Raw genomic sequence first — 21,507 nt, forward strand, 5'->3', positions numbered from 1 at the left:
AATTTATTAGGGATTGAATTCATGTCTAAATATGAAACTAATTTGTTACATACAAACCTAACTGGAAAGTAAAATTGTAGAACTACTATTAACAAAACTTTTAAACAAAGTTTCATGGGGTGGAATTCTGCTATTTGTGGTGTCCTAACTATACTCAAAAAGTTTGTGACTTAAAAGTATTTTAAATTTTGGATGTTCAGATTATGGACTTTCTATCTATAAACTGTTTATCTATTATAGAACCCATGAATTTAGTCTAGAAACATAATTAAATTCATTTCTAGATGCATTCTAGCACTTCAGACAGGAGTATTGTATAGATGACTCTGTGTGCTTCATAGTAGACAGGAAATATCCAATTGTTAGGTTTTTATTTTCTTTTTCTGTGTGAGTGTATATACATATAGAGACCAGTGGTCATTCCACACCCTTTCCCAAAACAACAAAATTTAAAAAGAAAGTTTAGATTAAGTGAGAAAATCTGAAAGTGGACTGATTTTTAGGTAACATTAAGGAATTTGTAACTATTCTGTTTGGTATACTAATTGCATGGTGATTATATAAAAAAACCAAAATCCCTTAACAGTTAGATATACTGAAATATTCTTAATGAAATGGCATGACATCTATGATTTCCTTTAAATACACAAAAAAAGGTCAAGGAAGATCAGTCAGAAAATATCTTGCCACACAAGCATGAGACCTGAGTTCAGATCCCCAGCACCAATATAAAAAGCTGAGATCAGCACACATCTCTAATCACAGCACCAGGGGATAGAAACAGGCAGACTCCTGCTCACTGGCCAGCAACCCTACCCAAATTGATGTGCTCCAGGCTAGTGGGAGACCCTGTCTTAACCTACACAAACACACACACTCACATAAACATATACATATAATACACACATCTATTAATTGATTAAAAATAACAAAATCAAACACTTAAAATAAATGAGTGGGAAGATAAAAACATCAGCAAATGGTAATTACTGAGTATACGAAGTCTTATTTTACTTACTACTTCTGTATGTTTGTGAATGCCCACAACAGAAAGCAGGGATACTGTCTTAAGGAAGTCAAGCATACCTATAAGTTCAGGTGGGCTTCTTTCATTAAACCTCTCACACAGGCGAATGAATGTCTCGGTATTCTCAGTCGTAGGGCATTCACCATGTCTGAGAACACAAACAGAAGTTGCTTGGAAAAGAGATTACAAACCTCAATGAAAGTTTTCAATTTTAATAACTTACAACTTACCCTTTACACTGAAGTTTGATATACTTGATTCCTTCTTTTTCTATGTCATTTCTGTCATAGAACCTTGAAGTATTTGTCAGATCCACCAACAAGCTCATTTTAACCTTTAATAAAAGAAGGCAGATTTCCTAGTTACTACATTTATTCCAAACAAGATGAGTAGATGACAAGACTAGAGCTCATTCGCTCCACTGAGCAGGATTGCATGATCACTGCTACCAAGTAGCTGACAGTGAAAAGTACCTTCTAAACTAAGAATTCAAGCATTCCAGAAATAAGAGCTAAGCAGGCACTGAAAAATAATTCTAAACTAAGGAGGAGAGAAAATATAAGCAAAACAAACTCCATTGTCAACAATGTGAATTCAAAAAGGCAAACACTGCCACTGTTTTCTGTATCTACCTCTAGTCCTCAGAAACCTGAGGCTTAGAAGCAGGATAGCATTCTTCTGAAAGAGTACAGCTCTAGCCCCAGGGACACATCACTCAGGTCCAAAACAGCCACCACAACTACTACTTATAGCTAACTATTCAATATACTGTATCTCAGCCTTAAAGTAGGTAAGAAGCCATTTATGCAAAAATGTGTGCTCCTTTTCTATTTAATTTATTCTTCTATTTTCTAAAAATACACTAATGCCTAGAACTATATTCCTTCTAAAGAAGCACAGTAAAAAAATGAAAACAGAAGCTCAGTGTGGTGGCACATACCTCTAATCTCAGAGAAAGGCAGAACTCTGAGTTTGAGGCCAGCCTGGTCTACAGATGGAGTTCTAAGACAGCCAGAGCTACACAGATGGGGTAGAAAAAAAAAAAAAATGAAAATAGACTCTCTGCAATTCCTATATGCAATTCCCATGCTGAGGAGGTGGCTCAGTGGGCAAAGTACTTGCTCTGCAAGCATGAGAACCTGAGTTCGGATCCCCAGCACCCACATAAAAAGGCAGGTGTGGTAACACACACCTGTAATCCCCGAGCTGGGAAGTGGAGACAGGATGATCCTTGGGGCTTTGTTGTCCAGCTAGTCTAGCCAAATCAGCAAGCTCCAGTTCAGTGAAGGACCTTGTCTCAAAAAAATAAGTTGGAGAATGACAGAGGAAAACATCAGACATCAACCTCTGGCCTCTGAACGTATATTCCTCTTCCTGGATATCAGAAAGAAACAAGATAAAGGTTTGAAAATGAATTAAAATCCTAATTTCATTTTCAATAAAAATGAAAGGCATATATAATATAAATGGTTATTTTTAAAATGTAGCTCTGAAGCCTAGTGTAGTGGCTCACGCCTAGTACACGGGAGGTAGACATAGGAGAAACAGGACTTCAAGGTCATCCTCGGCTATACAGCTGAAATACATGAAGGCCCTGTCCAAAAATAAAACAGAGGAGAAAGAGGAAGAAAAAAAGAGAGAGAGAGAAAGAGATGTATGCCTGAACAGAGTTCCAGAAATAGTTAATTCACATATCCTCCACAACATTCTGTCATACAAAATTTAAGAGGATGACATGAAAATAAAACCCATGAAATTGAAACCGAACTGAGTTACCTACCAAAGGCTTTACATTATCTATGAGTGTAAATCCACCACATAAACAGACAGAAAGACAAAACTACATGATCATCTCATCAGTGCAGAAAAGGCTTTTGACAATATCCAACATTCCTTCAGGATAGAAATCCAGGATGGACTAGTGATACAAAGGACAAGCAAGCCAAATAGCCAAGATCAACGTAAATGCAGACAAACTCAAAACATTTCCACTAAAATCAGAAACAAGAAAGACAAGGATGTTCACTCTCTCTATGCCTATTCCATATAGTACTTTAAGCCTTAACTAAAAAATTAGACAACTGAAGGGGCTATACATAGGAAAGGGACGATTCAAAGTATCCTTATATGCAAAAGATATGGTTTTATATATAAAAGACCCTAAAGGTTCTACCAGGAAACCTTCACAGCTGACACTTTCACAAAAGTAGCAGGATACAAAATTAACTCACACACACACCAAAAAAAAAAAAAAAATCAGTACCCTTCCCATATACAAATGACAGACATACTTGTAGGGGGAAATGCTGACCACGCCCACTTGGGGGCTGGCACAGGTGACGCTGACCAGGCACACTTGGGCGTGGTCAGAGTGACTAGCAAGGCTTTAAATATCAGGGATGCACTCTTGCGGCTCTCTTTTCCCTCTCCCATCTGGCTGAACAGGACTGGCTCTGTCACGTGAGTACTTTCCTAATAAGCCATCCATTTTCAAACTAGTTCTGACTCCTTGCACTCTACTTTACATACTAAGAAAGAAACCAGGGAAATATTACCTTTCACAGTACCCATCCCCTTCAAAAAAAAAAAAAAAAAATCTATCTTGGGATAACTCTAACCAAGCAAGTGAAAAGACTTGTATAATTAAAATTTTGAGACACTGAAGAAAGAAATGGAGGAAGACACAGAAGATGGAAAGATCTCCCCATGTCCATGGGTCAGTAAAATTAATATTGCAAAAATGGCCATCATACCAAAAGCAATCTACAGATTCAATACACTCAAAATTCCAACACAATTCTTCACAGAATTGAGAAAACAACCATCAGTTTCATAATGAAAATACACACACACACACACACACACACACACACACACACACACACAGAGGATAACTTACACCATCCTGAATAACTGAATATTTAAAAAGCATTACTGGAGTTATCACCTTTGTCTATCTCAGATTGTACTATAGAATTATTGTAATAAAAACAGCATGGTATTGGCATAAAAACAAACATGTTAATCAATGGAATTAAAGACCCAGACATATTTCCACACACCTTTGGACAACTGATTTTTGACAAAGAAGACAAAAACACCTACGGGAGAAAACAAAGCATCTTCAACAAATGATTTTGGTCAAACTTCATGGCCACATGTAGAAAAATGCAGATAGATACATCTAATGACCCTGTACAAAACTCAAGTCCAAATGGATCAAGATATTTTTGTTGTTGTTGTTGTTGTTTTTTGTTTTTGTTTTTGTTTTTGCTTTTGTTTTTCGAGACAGGGTTTGTCTGTGTAGCTTTGGAGCCTGAGCCTATCCTGGCACTTGCTCTGGAGACCAGGTTGGCCTCAAACTCACAGAGATCTGCCTGCCTCTGCCTCCTGAGTGCTGGGATTAACGGCGTGCGCCACCAACAGCCGGTGGATCAAGATCTTAACATAAAACCTGACTGATACTCTGAATCTGATAAAAGAGAAAGTGGGGAACAGACCTGAACTCACTGGCATGGGAAAGGACTTCTGAACAGACACCAATACAACAGGCACTAAGAACAGCTAATAAATAGGATCTCATGAAACTGAAAAGCTTTGTATGGCAAAGGACACTGTCATTTGGACAGAGTAGTGAGTTATGGAATGAGAAAAGATCTGTACCAATTACACGTCTGAAAGAAGGTTAATATATTTTAAAAAACTAAAAAACCCTGAACATCAAGAAAATAAACTAATTAAAAAGTAGGGTACAGAAGTAATCATAAAATTCTCAAAAGGTGAAATACAAATGGCTGAAAAACAAAGAAATGTTCAATATCCTTAGACATCAGGGAAATGCAAATTAAAACGACTCTGAGATTTTATATTATATAAGTCAGAATGGCCAAGATCAATAAAACAATGACAGCATATGCTGGCAAGGATGCTGGGAAAGGGGAATACTAATTCATTGCTGGGGAGAGTGCAAACTGAAACAGTCACTACAGAAATCAGTGTATCAGGAAGCTGGGAATCAATCTACTTTAAGATCCAGCTATACTTGAGCATATAACCAAAGAACTCTATATCTACTACAGAGATACTTACTCATCCATGTTCAGTGCTGCTATTTATAACAGCCAGATATTGGAAACAGCCTAGATGTTCATCAACTGATAGATAATGAAAATGTGATACATTTACACAATGGAATATTATTCAACTATTAAAGAACTGAAATTTGCAGGTAAATGGATGGAGCTAGAATAATTCATCCTGAGATAACTATATGTGGATATTAGTTTTATATGTGAATATTAGTTTTAAGCTTTCAATGTGTGCTACAATCTGAAGAGCCACAGAGATTAGATACCTAGTAAGGGACCAGTGAGGAAGAGAGGATCTGAGAAGGAGAGGATCTCCCAAGTTAGAGGAAATAGAATATAGTATTAGGGAGAAAAAAGGGAAAACTAGGAGGATTAAATAGGAAGGGGTGGGGGGTGGGGGTAAGGGAGGGAATACCGGGAAGGAAAACTAACACTAAAGGCCATTTCAAAAGTCATATGGAAACCTACTACTGTAGAAGCTTCTGAAAATAAATACATGTATTAAAGGAATCTACCAATGAGAAATCTTATGTCAAAAACAGTAAACAGCACCTGAGGAACCATACACAAGGTTGCCTTCTGGCCTCTATACCCATGTGTACACACACATCCCTCACTGAAAAGCCTTTGAAGAATAAAGTGAGGAGGGGAATACTACATCAGTAGCAAAGAGTTTTGCTTCTTACCTTCAGACTCTTTAGATAATTTGAGAGCATACTGGGATGGAACCGGTTTTCTTCAGCAACTTGACTATCATATCTTGGCCCCAGCATCGTCTTCAAAGGTAAGAATCTTCCTAAACATTAAAGTGAATAATTTTCATTATTTAAAGACAGGACTAAAATTTTGTAACTTGCTATATCAAACCTGCCTTCTTAAAACAACATTTTGCTTTGTCTTTGTTTTTTTTATTAAAACACAGTCTCACATATGCCAGGCTGGCTTTAGACTCACTGTGTAGTTGAACACGACCTTGAATTTCTGATTCTCTTGTACCACTGACCTGGCTTTATGTAGTGCTGAGTACGGAACTCAGGGCTTCCTGGTGGTAAGCAGGCACATCCCACCCTCACTTTGTTAATACCTTAATATGAAACCCAAAATGTACTTTCACTCTAAGCAATATTTTTAAAGAACACTACTTTGAAACTCTGAAACACAGATTAATTAATTTGAATTAATTCTAGAATTAGATGATATGAACAAAGGAAAATCACCAATGAATGAAACTTCCATAAAGAATCTAAACGTGGGAATACAGAGATGGCTCAGCTGTTAAGAGCACTTACTGCTCTTGCAGAAGACCTGGGTTCAATTCCCAGCACCCATGTGGTGGTTCACAGCCACATGAGACTCCAGTTCCCAAAGATCTGATTCCTTCTTCTGGCCTCCAGACGCCTGCACACACATGGTGCACATAAACTTATACAGACTCACACACATATACATAAATAAAACATAAATGAAGAAATCCTGTCTTAGGAATCTAAACTTTAAACCACTAGAGTCATCTACACCTATAAGCAATAAGCCAAACAAAACTCATTAGCTCACCAAGTTGGTCTTTGGTAAAATCCTTACTTCTTGTCTATTGTCGTTATCTGGGATAAGTAGGAATAGATGTTCACATCTACCCAAGAAAAGTATCTCACAGACTATCTCAATCTCCCAAAAGCTGGAGTTATACATGTACCTACACATCCAATTTAACTCAATTTATTTCAAGTTCCTAATTTCATGGCTTTGGTATTTGGGGGTTTTCTTTTTGCTGTTATTTGAAGTAGGGACTATCAAGGTTAGCCTCAAATTTGGTATGTAGTTGGGGATAACCTTGAACTCATGATTCTCCTACCTCAATTTTCAGAGTACTGGGATCATAGGTATTCCTCCAACAGAACTGATTTTATGTAATGCTAGGGATCAAAATCAGGGCTTTGTGCATGCTAGGCAAGTAATCTACTAACTGAAGGATTTCCCCAGCCCTGGCGATATGTGAGGGTTGTTAAGTATTTCCATCTTTGAACCTTACCCACATCTCAGGAAAAAGATCATGGAGGATTTGTTATAGTTTTAAAATGGTATTAACCAAAATCACTAACTAAAGACTGTGTTTGGTGCCTTTTTATTTTTTCAGTATAAACCCAGAGAAATCACTTTAAGATAGGCTCATGACGGGTGGTAGTAGCACACACCTTTAATCCCAGCACTCGGGAGACAGAGGCAGGCAGATCTCTGTGAGGTCCAGGCCAGCCTGGTCTACAGAGTGAGTTCCAGAACAGGCTCCAAAGCTACACAGAGAAACCCTGTCTCAAAAAAAACAAAAAGAAAAAAGAAAAAGACAGTTTCATGATGTAGCCCAGGCTGTCACTACATAGATAAGGGGGCCTTGAACTAGCAATGGATCTTCTGCCTCTGTTACCAAGTGCTGAGATTACATTACAGTTGATTTTTAGTTCTTAAATCTCTCTCAAACACAGTGTTGAAGGTTTATTCCCTAATGTGGCAGTATTCACAGACACATCTGAGAGGTGATTGGATCATGAGGACTCTGACCTCACTGAACAGATTCACTCATTCGTAGATGACTATTTAATGGGTTACTAGGAGATAGCAGAAACACTAGCAGGAGTTGTCTATTTGGAGGAAATCCCTGGGAGAAGCATATTCGTAAAGGATATACCTTACTTTCTGGCCACCAAGAAGAGAACAGTTTGTTTCACCATACCCTCTCTGTCAAGATGTTCTTCTGACTTATCAGAGGTCCCAAGGCCCAAAGGAGCAGCGTCATGTAAACACAGACTGAAACTTCTCAAATTATGAACAACAACAACAAAAAAAAAACCAGATTCTTTCCTCACTTGGAATGGTAGTGCAGGCCGGTAATGCCAGCACTGAGGACACAGAGGAAGGACCATCACAAGTTCTAGGCCAACCTGGCTTTATAGCAAGAACATAGCTCCAAAACAAGACACAATCATCTCCCCCTCCCCCTTTTGTGGTAATATGGCCTATATTTAGGGCTCTGTGCATACTAGTGAAGTGCTCTAACACTGAGCTACATCCCCAACCCTTTTGGTTTTGTTTCTAATTTTGAGATACGGTTATTATGTTACTCAGGCTAGCCTTGAGCTTGTGATCAACCTCCTGAATAGGTGGAATTGATTACAAGTGTGCACCCCCAGGCCCAGACAGCCTTTATTCTTTTTTAAGTATTCATTTTTATGTGTGTTGTCTACATGTATATATGTGCACCACATGAGTGCTTGGTTCCCTAGGTGACCAAAAGAAAAATCAGATCCCCTAGAACTGAAGTGTAATCTACACCAAGTGGATGCTGGGAACCAAACCTGGGTCCTCTGTAAGAGCAGCAAACACTCTTAACAGTGAGGCTGAAACCTTTCTTTATTATAAGCTGATTACCCCAGGAATTTTGTCACAGTAATAGAAATATAAATAATGTACTACTTAAACTAATTCATATATTCACACATAATATGAAAAAGAAGGATAGCTAACTAAAATGTCCTTCATGGGGGGGGGGGGTGCAAGCCTTTACTCCCAGCACTTGGGAGACAGAGGTAAGTGGATCTCTGTGAGTTCAAAACCCTGTCTCAAAAAAAAAAAAAAAAAAAAAAAAAAAAGGCCATTTACCTAAGAGTAACATTTTTTTTCATTTTTGTTTTCTATAAAACTCAAAAACGTTGAGCATTCCTCCATGTGGCTAAATTCAATGGTCAAAAGTCTCATTCCTCAACTTACTTGAACTCTCAGAAATATATGAAACAACCAGCCAAGCCTGCTGGCAAATGCCAATAATCCCAGCTTTTCAGAAAAATGAGGCAGAAGAATCAAAACACCAAGGTCTTCCTGGGCTACAGAGACAATCCAAAGCCAAAATAATAAAGAATGCAGATAAAACTCATTGGTAGAGTATCACCTAGAATACACAAGGCCATAGGTTCAATCTTCAGTACATGGCGGGGTGGGAAGACAACTGATTAATTCTTTGAAAAAGGAACTTTTCTTGCATGCATAAGTGCAGAGTGTGTGTGTGTGTGTGTGTGTAAATGACATGTATATGCATATATATATACATATAATATATATATATATATATATATATATATGAATATATATGAATGTGGAGGCCAGAGGTCAACTCTGGTGTTCCTCAGGAGACATCCACCTTAATTTTTTAAACTCTCTCTCACTGGGAACACTGGCTATGAAATTGAGCTACATAGAGAGCCCCAGGGATCTGCCCATCTCTGCTTCCCTGATGCTAGGATTATGAGCATACACAAGTCTTTTCACATGGGCACTAGGAATCCAAATTAGATCCTCATGCCTGCAAGAAAATACTTTAGCAACTGGGCCATCTCTCTAGCTCAAAAATGAATTCTTAGATAATTTTCTTCAATTGACTTTCAGGACATTTTCCCTACACCTCTTGTTTTGTCTTGTACCTGCACAGCATTGCCTTAGGTTCTTCTGCCTGGCTCTACCTTATCTGTTTGGTATCCTTATCTTATACTTCTCTTCCATCTGCATTCACTCCTTTGATGTCCCATTTACTCTCATAGGGCTAATAGCTAAAGATGTGCTTTTTCCACCCTTGTATCCCTGGCTAATCTGGAACTCACTACACACAGTGCAGACTAACCTTGAGTTTATATATCCTGATCATCCTGTCTCAACGTCCTGAGAGCTGGGATTACAGATATGTACTTCCATACCCAGTTCTGGATGAGTAAATGTTTATCTCCATTCTAAACCTCTCTCCAGGTGGACATGCATAGGAGAACATTCCGATAATCTCAGCCTGAAAGCAGAGGTAGGGAGACCTGGATATTTAGTAGACTCAAGGCCAGTGGGAGCTACAAGAGACCCTGTATCAAAAACATTAATTATTGTGGTGGGGCACTCCTTTAATCCCAGTACATAGGAGGCAGAGGCAGGTGGATCTCTGTGAGCTCAAGGCCAGCCTGGTCTACATAGGGAGTTCCAGGACAGCCAGGACTACATAGAAAGACTGTCTCAAAAAAGGGAAAAAAAAAAAAAAAGATTAACTAAAATTTAAAACCTTTTTTTTTAATTCTAGGTTATCAAACTACCTGTCTTACTGTCTAAATGTAACAGACATCTCCGAATTGAAGTCCAAATTCGATCTCTCAATATTCAAACTCTTCTTACTGTTTTTTCCGCATCTCAGCTAATAATGGTATCACTCTTCTAGTAGTTGGGGAGAGGGAGTGCTACAAGGTCTGATAGTATCTATTTTTCTTTTCAAAATTTTTCATTATCATTTGTGGGGGGGAGGGAAAGAGACAGACAGACGGACGGACGGACGGGGGGGGGTAATACTATGAATGCTGATGCACGTGTCACTACACGTGTATGGAAGTAAGAAGACAACAGTGGAGTCAATTCTCTCCTTCCATTGTGAGCTCTAGGGATCAAACTTATCAGGCCTACAGAGCAAGTGCTTTAACTCTAAACCACTCTGATGGTCCAGAACCTAATAGTGTCTGTTAGTATTACTTGTTTCCACAACATATTTACTTTTGTCTTGCCATATTTTTATTAAGATGTATTTATTTTTCTTCTATGTTTACCTGAGTGTGTATATGTGTACCACATTTGTGCCCAGTACCTTCAGAGGCCAGAAGAGGGTGTTAGATCCACTACAACTAGAGCTATGGACAGTTATTAGCCACCACATGGATGCTGGGAACCAAACTGCAAGAGCAGTACATATTCTTGCTGCTAAGCCACCTTTCCAGCACCTTGCTTTTCCTTTAACTTTCCTTCCCATTTCTCTACCACACCCCTTTATCTCATTTTTTCAGTGTTTTTTTTAAAACATCTACTTATTAAGTGTGTTTATGAACACCACACAACACTCAGGAAAGTTCCCTTCTTCTCTGTTATGGGCTCCAGGGATCACACCCAGGTTATAAAGCTTGGTGGCAAGTATCCTACTTACTGAGCCATTCTACTGGCCCTTCATTCTTTTGTAATTAGTCCCATTTATTTATTTATTTATTTATTTATTTATTAATTTATTTATTTTGAGGCTCTATAACAGGGGTGGCTTAGAGTTCACAATGTAGCCCAGGCTGGGTTTGAGCCCCTGCCTCCCCATGCAGAGTGCTAGAATCACAAATGTGTGCCACCACACCTGGCTACTATTAAATATATTAATTAAAAATTTTAATTGGAAACAGTTATCATTTTAATTTTGTTACATGTGGAGGTCAGATGACAATCTGCTGGAGTTGTTGTCTTCTCTTTTCACCATGTAGATCTTGGAGACTGAACTCAAGCACTAGGCTTGACAGCAAGCACCTTTACCAGCTTATTTCACCAGCACCATTAACAATTTTTATCTTCATATTTTTATATTTATCAGTGGTGTATACTGTCTTGTTGATTTTTACTGTATTTTTATATCTGGTTTGTTTTGATGTTATTGCTGTCATAGCAGTTTCCCTCCTATCTGAACAGTACTTTGGACTGAACCCTCAAAGTTGCTAAGACCTCCAGCTGATGCCAGAAGTGCTAGCCACCTATAGGTGCACTTATCACAGCATGGGCAACTTAGAAACCCAAGAAACATGAAAAAGGCAGGACAGCACAATTCCTCCAAAAGTTAGTAACTCTTCCAAACTGAAGCCAAAACTACTGAAATGACTGGAATGGCAAGCAAGAATTCAACATTTTGGCTATTGTTGAGAGAACCAACTGTGGTGATTTACACTTGTTTGTTTTTAATGATTTATTTATTTTTATTTTACGTGTGTAGTGTCTTGCCTAAGTGTATTTATGTAGATCACATGTATGCCTAGTGCCTGTGGAAACCAGAAGACAGTAGATTCCCTGGAACTAAGGTTACAGACAGCTGTGAACTGAATATGTTGGTGCTGTGAACTGAACCTGAGTCCTTTATAAGAGCAATAAGAGACATTTCTCCAGCACCCAAAGCTCAAAGATTCAATGGAGCAAATAAAAAGTACAATGGAGAGCAACACAACAGGCCAAGTGGAAGAAAAAATATCAATGAATGAAGACAAGACTAAGGAATTATTGCATCCAGATAATAAAGAAGAAATGAATGATCATGACCACAACATTCAAAACAAACAACAGAAGACACCAAAGCTAGGAATCTGTGCTGTAAAACCAGGAACTCAGATGTAGACTAAAGGCTCTGGAAACATTCAGTACCATCCTGGCAGAGTATTTTCCAAAACTAGGGAAAGAAATGGCATTGAAACATGACACATTTAGACCCCTGAACAGACATGACCAGATAAGAACAAGACCCAAACAAACTCTCCCAGACTATGCTTCATTTTCATTCCTCATTTTTTTCTTTTATTTCTTTTTTCTTTTCTTTTTTTTTTCTTCCCTTTTATATGCTGGGCAAGTGCTCTACTACTGAGCCACATCTCCAGCCCACCAGCCATGGTGGTGCACTCCTTTAATCCTAGCACTCAACAGGCTAAGGCAGGCAGATCTCTGTAAATTCTAAATATTGAATACCAAATTTTATGACAACCTGGGCTAAATAATGAAACCCTAACTCCAAAAAGAAAATGAATACAAAAACTTATTTGTACATGTAAACAAAATTGTAATGACTCCACCTGTCCATGACTACACCTAATTCACATTAATTTTGAGTTCTCATGCAGTCTAATTATAATTGTCCCCCCATTCCTTTAAATCCCTCTCCTTCCAAAGGTGATTACATCTTGGGAGACAGAAGAAACACTTCTCAAAGTTGTCAACGACGACAGAACCTTAATGTCTCAGCAGCATTTAAGAACCAGCAACACAAGACTTGAGTTTCTAACACACACACACACACACACACACACACACACACACACACACACACACACACACACCACTCACTCACTCACTCAGTTTTAGTTTTAGTGAGAAGAGGTTTCACTATGTAGCATACTCTGGCACAGAAGTTGTGTTCCTCCAGCCTCAGTCTGTTGATGACTGGGATTACAAATGGGTATCAGACTCTTACTGCCTCAAACTCACCTAACACCTTCTAGTTCTTCCTCCTTCATTCCTTAGATCCCTCTTTTATCCTCTACCCAACTTCTAAATGCCAGGTTTCTATGGGTTCTACCCTGGATCTCCTCTACTCTAAATTACGCAGTCTTCCCCACTACTGAAGTATAAATAATGCTAACTCTTTGCCAAATTACATCTATTTTCTTTTCCCAGGGCACATCAAAGGACTCTACTTCTCAGGTTTTCTTGCAGTTTAGTAAGGACCAGGCAAATGGATTCTTCTGTTCAATGGAATGGGAGACAATGAGCTATTATCAACTATCAAAGAGATTACCCATTCCCACTCTTCTTCTATGGCAACCTTAAAGGTCACAGGTAGCATCAAAAGATGGAAAGAGCTTCGAGTCACCAATGACAGAAGAGTTAGCCAGGAAAACTGCCTGGCACATACATAATGCACTATGACTGTGACATAGGCAAGAAATAAACATATGCTGATAGGAACTTCTGAATTTGGGGAGTATCAAAGAAACTGGCAAAGTTTTTTTTTTTTTCCAGCACATTATTATCAACCACATGTCTCTAATAGTCTTTACACTGATGATTCTCAAATATACATTTCCAGCTCAAATGAAATTATAACTTACAGAAACCTTTTGGGAGGTTGTAGTTTAGTTGATGGACTATTTGCCTAACATGCACAAAACCCTGGTTTGTTAGCTTATAACCATACAAAACCAGGAGTGTTGGCACATGACTGTAACCCCATCAGAGGGAATGGATGAGTTCAAGGTCACCTCATACTCAGCTACACTGTGAGTCTGAAGCCAGCATGGGCTTTGAGACCTTGTCTCAAAAAAGAAAGAAACCTTTGGAGATGGGTCACATAAACCCCCTCCCCATGATGAAGAGCTACTGGCAATTGATTCATGCTAAGTAAAGGAGAGTCAGTTTTCTTAGAGGAGTGGACTATGCATCAGTGGATGATGCCACATCCATTTGTATATGAATGACATTAATTGGATTCAGTTGGTTATTTAAAAAAATAAAAAAAACATGTTAAGTTGAAAGTAGGACATAAGGAGTTGAAGGGAGAAAGTGAGAGAGGCAACTGTTATAGAAATACATAAAATTCTCAAAGACTAAATTATTACCATTAAGTCCAAAAACTAGAAAATTGTATCTTGACAGGCATGGTGGTAAATGCCTTTCATCCCAGCACTCAGGAAGCACAGAGAAGGGATTTCTAAGTTCAAGGCCAGCCCAATTTACATATAGAGTTTCTAGGCTTCCCAGTACTACATAGTAAGACCCAATCTCAAAGAGAGGGTGTAGACACTATTCCAACTGAAACAAGAAATTACTAACAATCTAAGCCTAGAATAAGCAATGAAAATGAAGAAGTGGTAACTCCTCTCATGCCAGCATGGTGCCACACACTTGCAATCTCAGCACTTGGAAGGCTGGGGCAGAGGGAACACACAGTCCAAGCCCTTTCTGAGTGACAGAGCAAAATCCTTTCTGCAATTAAAAAAGAAACAAGAAAAAAGCAAAGTCTTGGAACAAAGAGAAGCCTACATACTGATAGATTCACTACTGCATTCTTCTTTAAAGAACACCAGTGCTGAGCCAGGCATAGTAGGTACATGTTTAATCCCAGCACTTAGGAGACAGGCAGACCTTTCTGAGTTCAATATCAGCCTGGTCAGTATAGACAGCTCCAGGCCAGCCAGAGCTACCTAGTGAGATCCTTTTTCAAAATAAAATTAAACTAAGCAGGGGAGATAGCTCAGTAGTTACGAGTACTTACTGCTCTTGCAGATAACAGGTGTTCAAATTCCAGCACCCATGTTGGGCAGCTCACAACCACCTGTAATTTTACCTTCAGTATTCAACACCCTCTTCTAGCCTCTGTGGGCACCCATACTCACATGCACATAAACACACACAAACATTCAAACATACATATATATAATTAGAAATAATAAAATAAGTCTTTTTTAATTAAATATTTTAAAGAACACCAATACTCCCTGTAATGGTTAGTGTTGTCAACTTGACAGAATCTAGAATCATCTAAGAGATGGGCCTCTGGACATACCTGTAGTGGGTTACTGAAGTAGGAAGAACCAAGCTCAACAGGTGGTACCATTTCCTAGCTGAGCCCCTGAACTGTGTAAGTGAAAAAAATGGAGCTAAATAGCGCATGCACTCATCAATCTCTGCAACATGACCAGACAATAGAACAAACCATACTCCTACCATCAAACCTTCCCTCCTTGCTGTCATCTTCCCTGACATGATCCCTCTGGAATTAAAAGCCAGAATAAGTTCTTTCTTCCTTGAGCTGCTTTTGTCAGAGTACCTTACCACAGCAGAGGAAAGAAACTAAGACACTCCTCAAAATTCCATAAGCAGCACAATCAGAATGTCTATCTTACTAAAAAAAACAAAAGCAGCAAATGTTAATAAGGGTGGGAGGACCCCCAATGCACTTGTTGGTGAGAATGAAAATTAGTATAGACACTACAGTAATTAAGTGTGGTGGTTCCTCAAAAAAAAAAAAAAAAAAAAAAAAAACTAAAAATAGGCCTACCATAAAATTCAGCTATCTCAACCCTGAGACTATATCTGTCTTAACATTTTGTTTGTTTGGTTTTGGTTTTTTTTTTTTTTTTTCAAGACACGGTTTCTCTGGTAGCTTTGGAACCTGTCCTAGAACTTGGTCTGTTGACCAGGCTGGCTTCAAACTCACAGAGATCCGCCTGCCTCTCTCTGCCTCCCAAGTGTTGGGATCATAAGCTTGTGCCACCAATGCCCAGCTCCTGAGAATATATCTGAAAGAAGTAAAGTCAGTATACTCATGACTTTTGATACCCTAAGTTACAGAATTAGCCTAGGTGCCATCAAGAGGTGACTACATAAAGAAAATGTGGTATATATACACAATGGACTATTATTGCACCTTAAAGACTAAATCATGGGAGCTAGCTAGCTCTTAAATCAGCAGTTAAGAGCACATGTTGCTCTTGAAGAGGACATGGGTTCAGTTTCCAGCACCCACATGGTGGCTCACAACCATCCATAACTCCAGTTCCAGAGGATCAAAGTCCCCTTCTAACCCCCACCTGCACAAGCACACACATGATGCACATACATATATGCAAAAGACTCATACCCATAAAATAAATATTTCTAAAGAACTTTTAAAAAGGAACTAAATTACAGTGTGAAAGAAAATGAGTGGCACTGGAGTCAGTCATGTTAGGAAAAATAAGCCAGACTCAAAAGGCTAAACAGATGTTTTCTATAATATGCAAAATCCAGATTTTTCTTAAAAGACATAAAAGTAGAAATTCGATTATATAAGATAAGGAAGAAGAACAGTAGGAGGGAGAAAGGAAACAAGACAGAGCAGCAGATCAATGAACATGATCAAAGTACATTATTACAAAAGAAAACATCATATAATAAGCAAAGTGGTGGATGCCAATAATCCCAGAACTTGAGAAATGAGAGGCAGGAGGATTACTAACAAGTCTAATGTTAGGCCTTCATAAGGAAGCACATTATTTTGTACAGTATGTATCAGTAAAAGAAATATACTCACAAATCATACAGTAAATGAAATTATTTTTATAATCATAAAATGAAAAAATATGGAAAGAAATCAGAAAAATGAGATAGATATGGTGGAGCATGTCTATAATCCCAGCTCTCAGGAGAATATGGCAGAAAATAGTGAGTCTGAGAGCAGCCTAAGCTATACAGCAAGTTCCATACCAGCTTTGGATACATAGTAAAAGCCTGCCTCAAAACACAAATAAACAAATAATTAACTGGATGGCTGGATGATAAAAATTAATTAAATAAAATGTAACCTCAGGAGGTGGCAAGGTGGCTCATTGTAAAGGCACTTGCCACCAAACCTAACTAAACTAAATTCAATTCCTGAACCTACAAGACCAACTTTCAGAAGTTGTATGTACTCTGACCTCTACATTGCACATGTATAAGCATTTGCATGTATGTGTACACACACACACACACAATAAATAATGTAAAAAAGTAAATAAATAAACAACTCCAGCAATAGAAGGCTCCAAAATGTTAGGAAAAGGGGTTTCAGAGGGAGTGGGAAGGGAATGGGAAGGAAGAATAGGACGGGGTTATATAGTCAACATACATTACATACATAAATGAAACATAATATGAAACATAATTTTTTAAATTTTTTTATGGGCATTAGTATTTTGCCCGAATTTATGTCTGTGAAAATATGTCAGATCTTGAAGTCACAGACAGTTGTTAGGCGCCATGTGGGTGCTGGAAATTGAACCCAGGTCCTCTTAAACACTGAGTCATCTCTCCAGCCCCTTAAAAATATTTTTAAAAGAAGATCTAGGGCTAGAGAGATGGTTTTGCATGTAAAGGTATTTGCTGAGCAACCCTAGAGAACTGAGTTCAATTCCTGGATCCCATATAAAATGGAAGGAAAGAACTGACTCAACAAAGTTGTTCTTTGACCTCTATTGGACACCATGGCACACACATACCCCACACACATGTCATGCACACACATAAATTAACTAACTAATCATTCTTAAAAAGATGATTTCAAGATGGGACAGCCTGGGTCATGGCACTATCTTGCCTCAAAAAAGAAATTATAATCACAAATTCAATTTGATAAGAATGCTTGCTGCACAAGAATAAAGATCTTAGTTCAAATTCCTAGAACTCACATTTTTCACATTTTCAAAAAAGCCAGGTGTGGTTGCACCATATCTGTGACCAAGGGAGAAGTGAAAAACAAAAGGGTCACTGGGACTTGCTGGCTCCTAACCTAGCTCCTAGGTCTGCAAGAAGAGACCCTTTCTCAAGGGAGTAAGAGTGTTAGTACAGACCTCCGTGCATGTTTGTAACACACACACACACACACACACACACACACACTCAGAGAGAGAGAGAGAGAGAGAGAGAGAGAGAGAGAGAGAGAGAGAGAGAGAGAGAGGAGAGAGAGAGAGACGGGAGAGAGACGGGAGAGAGAAAAGGGGGGACAAATGTATAAGACACACAAATAAATAAAGAATGGGGATACAGGTGAGTGGTGCAATTGCCTAGTGTGTGTGAAGTTCTAAGTTCAACCCCCAACATCACTAAGTAAATAACTGTTCCTTTATTTGTGTGGGGGGTGGGAGGGTGAGACAGGGTTTCTCTGTATAGCTCTAGCTATACTGGAACTCACTCTGTACACCAGGCTGGCCTCAAACTCATGAGATCCACCTGTCTTTAACTCATGGAGATCGACCTGCCTCTGCCTCTTAAGTGCTAGGATTAAAATCAGGTGCCACCATGACTGTGTTTCTTTTTTTTTTTTGGGGGGAGGGGGGGTTCAAAACAGGGTTTCCCTGTGGCTTTGGAGGCTGTCCTGGAAGTAGCTCTTGTAGATCAGGCTGGTCTTGAACTCACAGAGATCTGCCTGCCTCTGCCTCCCAAGTGCTGGGACTTAAAGGCGTTCGCCAACACCACCCGGCTTGTACGTGTTTCTTAAAAGACTCAGAATAGAATGATTACCTTGATCGAAGACAATAGGACTATCATTACATCTGGAAATACATATATAAGTATGGTGAGAATAAAAAGAGTTACTTTTTAAAAATTTTTCACACCACAACTTGCTTTAATTATCTTTTTTATTCAAGGGATAGAGCTTTTTAATTTTTTTTTATTTTTTTTTTATTTTTGAGACAGGGTCTCCCTATATAACACAGAATGGCCTCAAACTTTTGACATCCCTACCTCAGCCTCCTAAATGCTAGAATTATAGGTGCATGCTACCGATATTTTTTTTTTTTCCAACTGTCTTACTAGGATACTGTGTATCCCAGGCTGGCCTTAAACTCATACCAACCCTCCTTCCTTAGCCTTGAAAATGCTGGGATCAACACATCTGCCATAGTCTCTATTTAAAAATCTTTCAAATCACTTTCTTTTAACCAATTGTTTAAATTACTTTATTAACTGAAGATTTCACATAAATTTTTTTTGGGGGGGGGAGTTTTTGAGGCAAGGTTTCTCTGTGGCTTTGGAGGCTGTCCTGGAACTAGCTCTTGTAGACCAGGCTGGTCTCAAACTCAGAGATCTGCCTGCCTCTGCCTCCTGAGTGCTGGGATTAAAGGCATGCACCACCACTGCCACCCAGCCTCACATAAAATTTTAAGAAACCCTTACAAAATATAATCAACATGAACAAGTAATCATAGTATCTCTGCTTCTAACACTTCCACAGGTAATATTGCAAAATATGTGTTTAATATTATGTACACATAAAATCTCTCTATCATTTAAAAACAAAATAATAAGTCTTTTTGTTGTTGTTCTTTTGTTTTTGGTTTTGGTTTTTTGTTTTGTTTTGTTTTGTTTTTTGAAACAGGGTTTCTCTGTATTGCTTTGGAGCCTGTCCTGACCAGGCTGGCCTCGAACTCACAGAGATCCACCTGTTTCTGCCTCCCAAGTGCTGGGATTAAAGGTGTGCACCACAACACCCAGCCAAAAAAAACAGTAAATCTTTAATCCCAGCACTTGGGAGGCAGAGGCAGGCAGATCTCTGTGAATCAAAGGCCAGCAGGGGGATACAAGAGAAACCCTGTCTCAAAACACAAAAAGTTGCAAATTAGTTAAAATTTTAAACTTTCACTGTTCCTATTTTTTGAGGTAGGATCTTATGCATCCCTGAGCAGTGAGTAAGACAGTGAGTTCCAACTCACTATCCAGACTAAGCAGCCTCAAATTCACAAGATTCACCTGCCTCTGCCTCCCTAGTACTTGCACTGAAAGTCTGTAGCACCACACAAACACAATGGAGTTGACAAATGTTAAGTAACTATTCTAACAAGGCAAACTCTCTTTAAAAACTGGCAATAGGGCATAGGAAAGGGAAGGCTTATCTGTTCCCAACATTTGGAAAACAGAAGCAGGAGGATCAGAGTTAAAGGTCATCCTCAAACTACATAGGCCATAGTTCAAAGCCAACCTATACAACATACACACATAATGAGTACATGATGTTTGCCATTTATTAGAAAATGCATGTCACTAATGACGACAGAAAGCAGACCAATAGTTGTCTGGGAAAGAAAGGACTGCAGAAGTCTTACACAACAGTGTAGAGAAATTATTATGCAGAAGCTGTCATATTATTTTTCCTGTGTCTACATGTTGAGTCTATAAGCAGCTACATGGTAGGTTATATGAGGGGGAAAAAACTGTATATTAAAGTGAAGATGTTTTATGGAAACTAATCGGAAAAATACAACAAGAGCATGAGTTTTACATGCATTTGGGCTTCATGTTTAGACTCACTCTTTTAAAGGTTTATTTTTCTTTAAGTGTATGTGTGTGTGTAGTTATATGAGTATATGCCATATGTACGCAGGTACTGGAAGAAGCCCAAAGAGGTACCAGATGCCCTGGAACTGGAGTTAAAAAGCAGTTGTGAGCCACTTTGTGGGCACTGGGAACTGAACTTGTGTCCTCTGGAAGAGCAGCAGCACTGAGACACTCTCGAGCCTGAAAGCTTATGCTTAAAGCTAGTCATCTCACTTGACCATCACTGTAGACGTGGTGTTACTGTACTGGAGACAAATCGTAGCACCAGAGCTCTTTTCCCATTTATTTGTTATCACATAATTGGTGTTGACTGGAATTTCCCGAAATGGGGTACAAGTGTTTGGCTGTCTTTTCCACACAACTTAAGCACGGTAACATAAACAAAGTAAGAGTTGGGGGCAGCAGGAAACTTTAAATTTAATTACAAATACCAGATGGAGCCAGAAAAGATACTGTTACCACCACATCCTGACCCAAAACAAAACTGTCTTCCTGGATATATACTGAAATTTCCACATATGTGCCATCCTAAAACTTGCCTGCTTTGTGCTTTGTTTTGAAGCATAGTTATAGTTTAATAAAGCTATTTTAATATAGATTTTAGCTCAGAGTTAAGAGAGTCACTCAGAACAATGACAACTAGAAAGCAAGGGTATGGGCTTCTCAGAGAAAAATCGCAAGTATAGGCACCACCTCCTCAGTGGAGAGCCATCACTCATTGTATTTTGGAAGGTATTCAAATAGTTAGGAAGGGAGGGCGGTGGTGTCGCTCGCCTTTAATCCCAGATTCAGGAGGCAGAGGCAGGCGGATCTCTGTGAGTTCGAGACCAGCCTGGTCCACAAGAGCTAGTTCCAGGACAGCTTCCAAAGCCACAGAGAAACCCTGCCTCGAAAACACTCCCTTCCCACCAAAACAAAACAAAACAAAAAAAATGCTAGGAAATGGGAAAGGAAACGTTAAAG

The 21,507-nt window shown here is 38.8% G+C and overlaps 1 protein-coding gene across 3 annotated transcripts in view; it reads right to left on the bottom strand.

Annotated features, from left to right (window-relative positions):
• The window catches only part of Rngtt (RNA guanylyltransferase and 5'-phosphatase), a 209,152-nt gene that overhangs the window by 186,670 nt on the left and 975 nt on the right, over positions 1–21,507 (bottom strand). For all 3 annotated transcript variants that reach the window (XM_027403414.1, XM_027403412.2, XM_035439935.1), the window contains exons 2-4: positions 5,802–5,911; positions 1,258–1,361; positions 1,087–1,175 (exon numbers count right to left, since the gene is read on the bottom strand). In XM_027403414.1, coding sequence (XP_027259215.1) covers positions 1,087–1,175; positions 1,258–1,361; positions 5,802–5,911 — 303 coding nt within the window. The remainder of the gene's footprint in view (positions 1–1,086; positions 1,176–1,257; positions 1,362–5,801; positions 5,912–21,507) is intronic.

The sequence above is a fragment of the Cricetulus griseus genome, chromosome 2 (genome assembly GCF_003668045.3).
Source record: "Cricetulus griseus strain 17A/GY chromosome 2, alternate assembly CriGri-PICRH-1.0, whole genome shotgun sequence".
NCBI classification, from domain to species: Eukaryota; Metazoa; Chordata; class Mammalia; order Rodentia; family Cricetidae; genus Cricetulus; species Cricetulus griseus.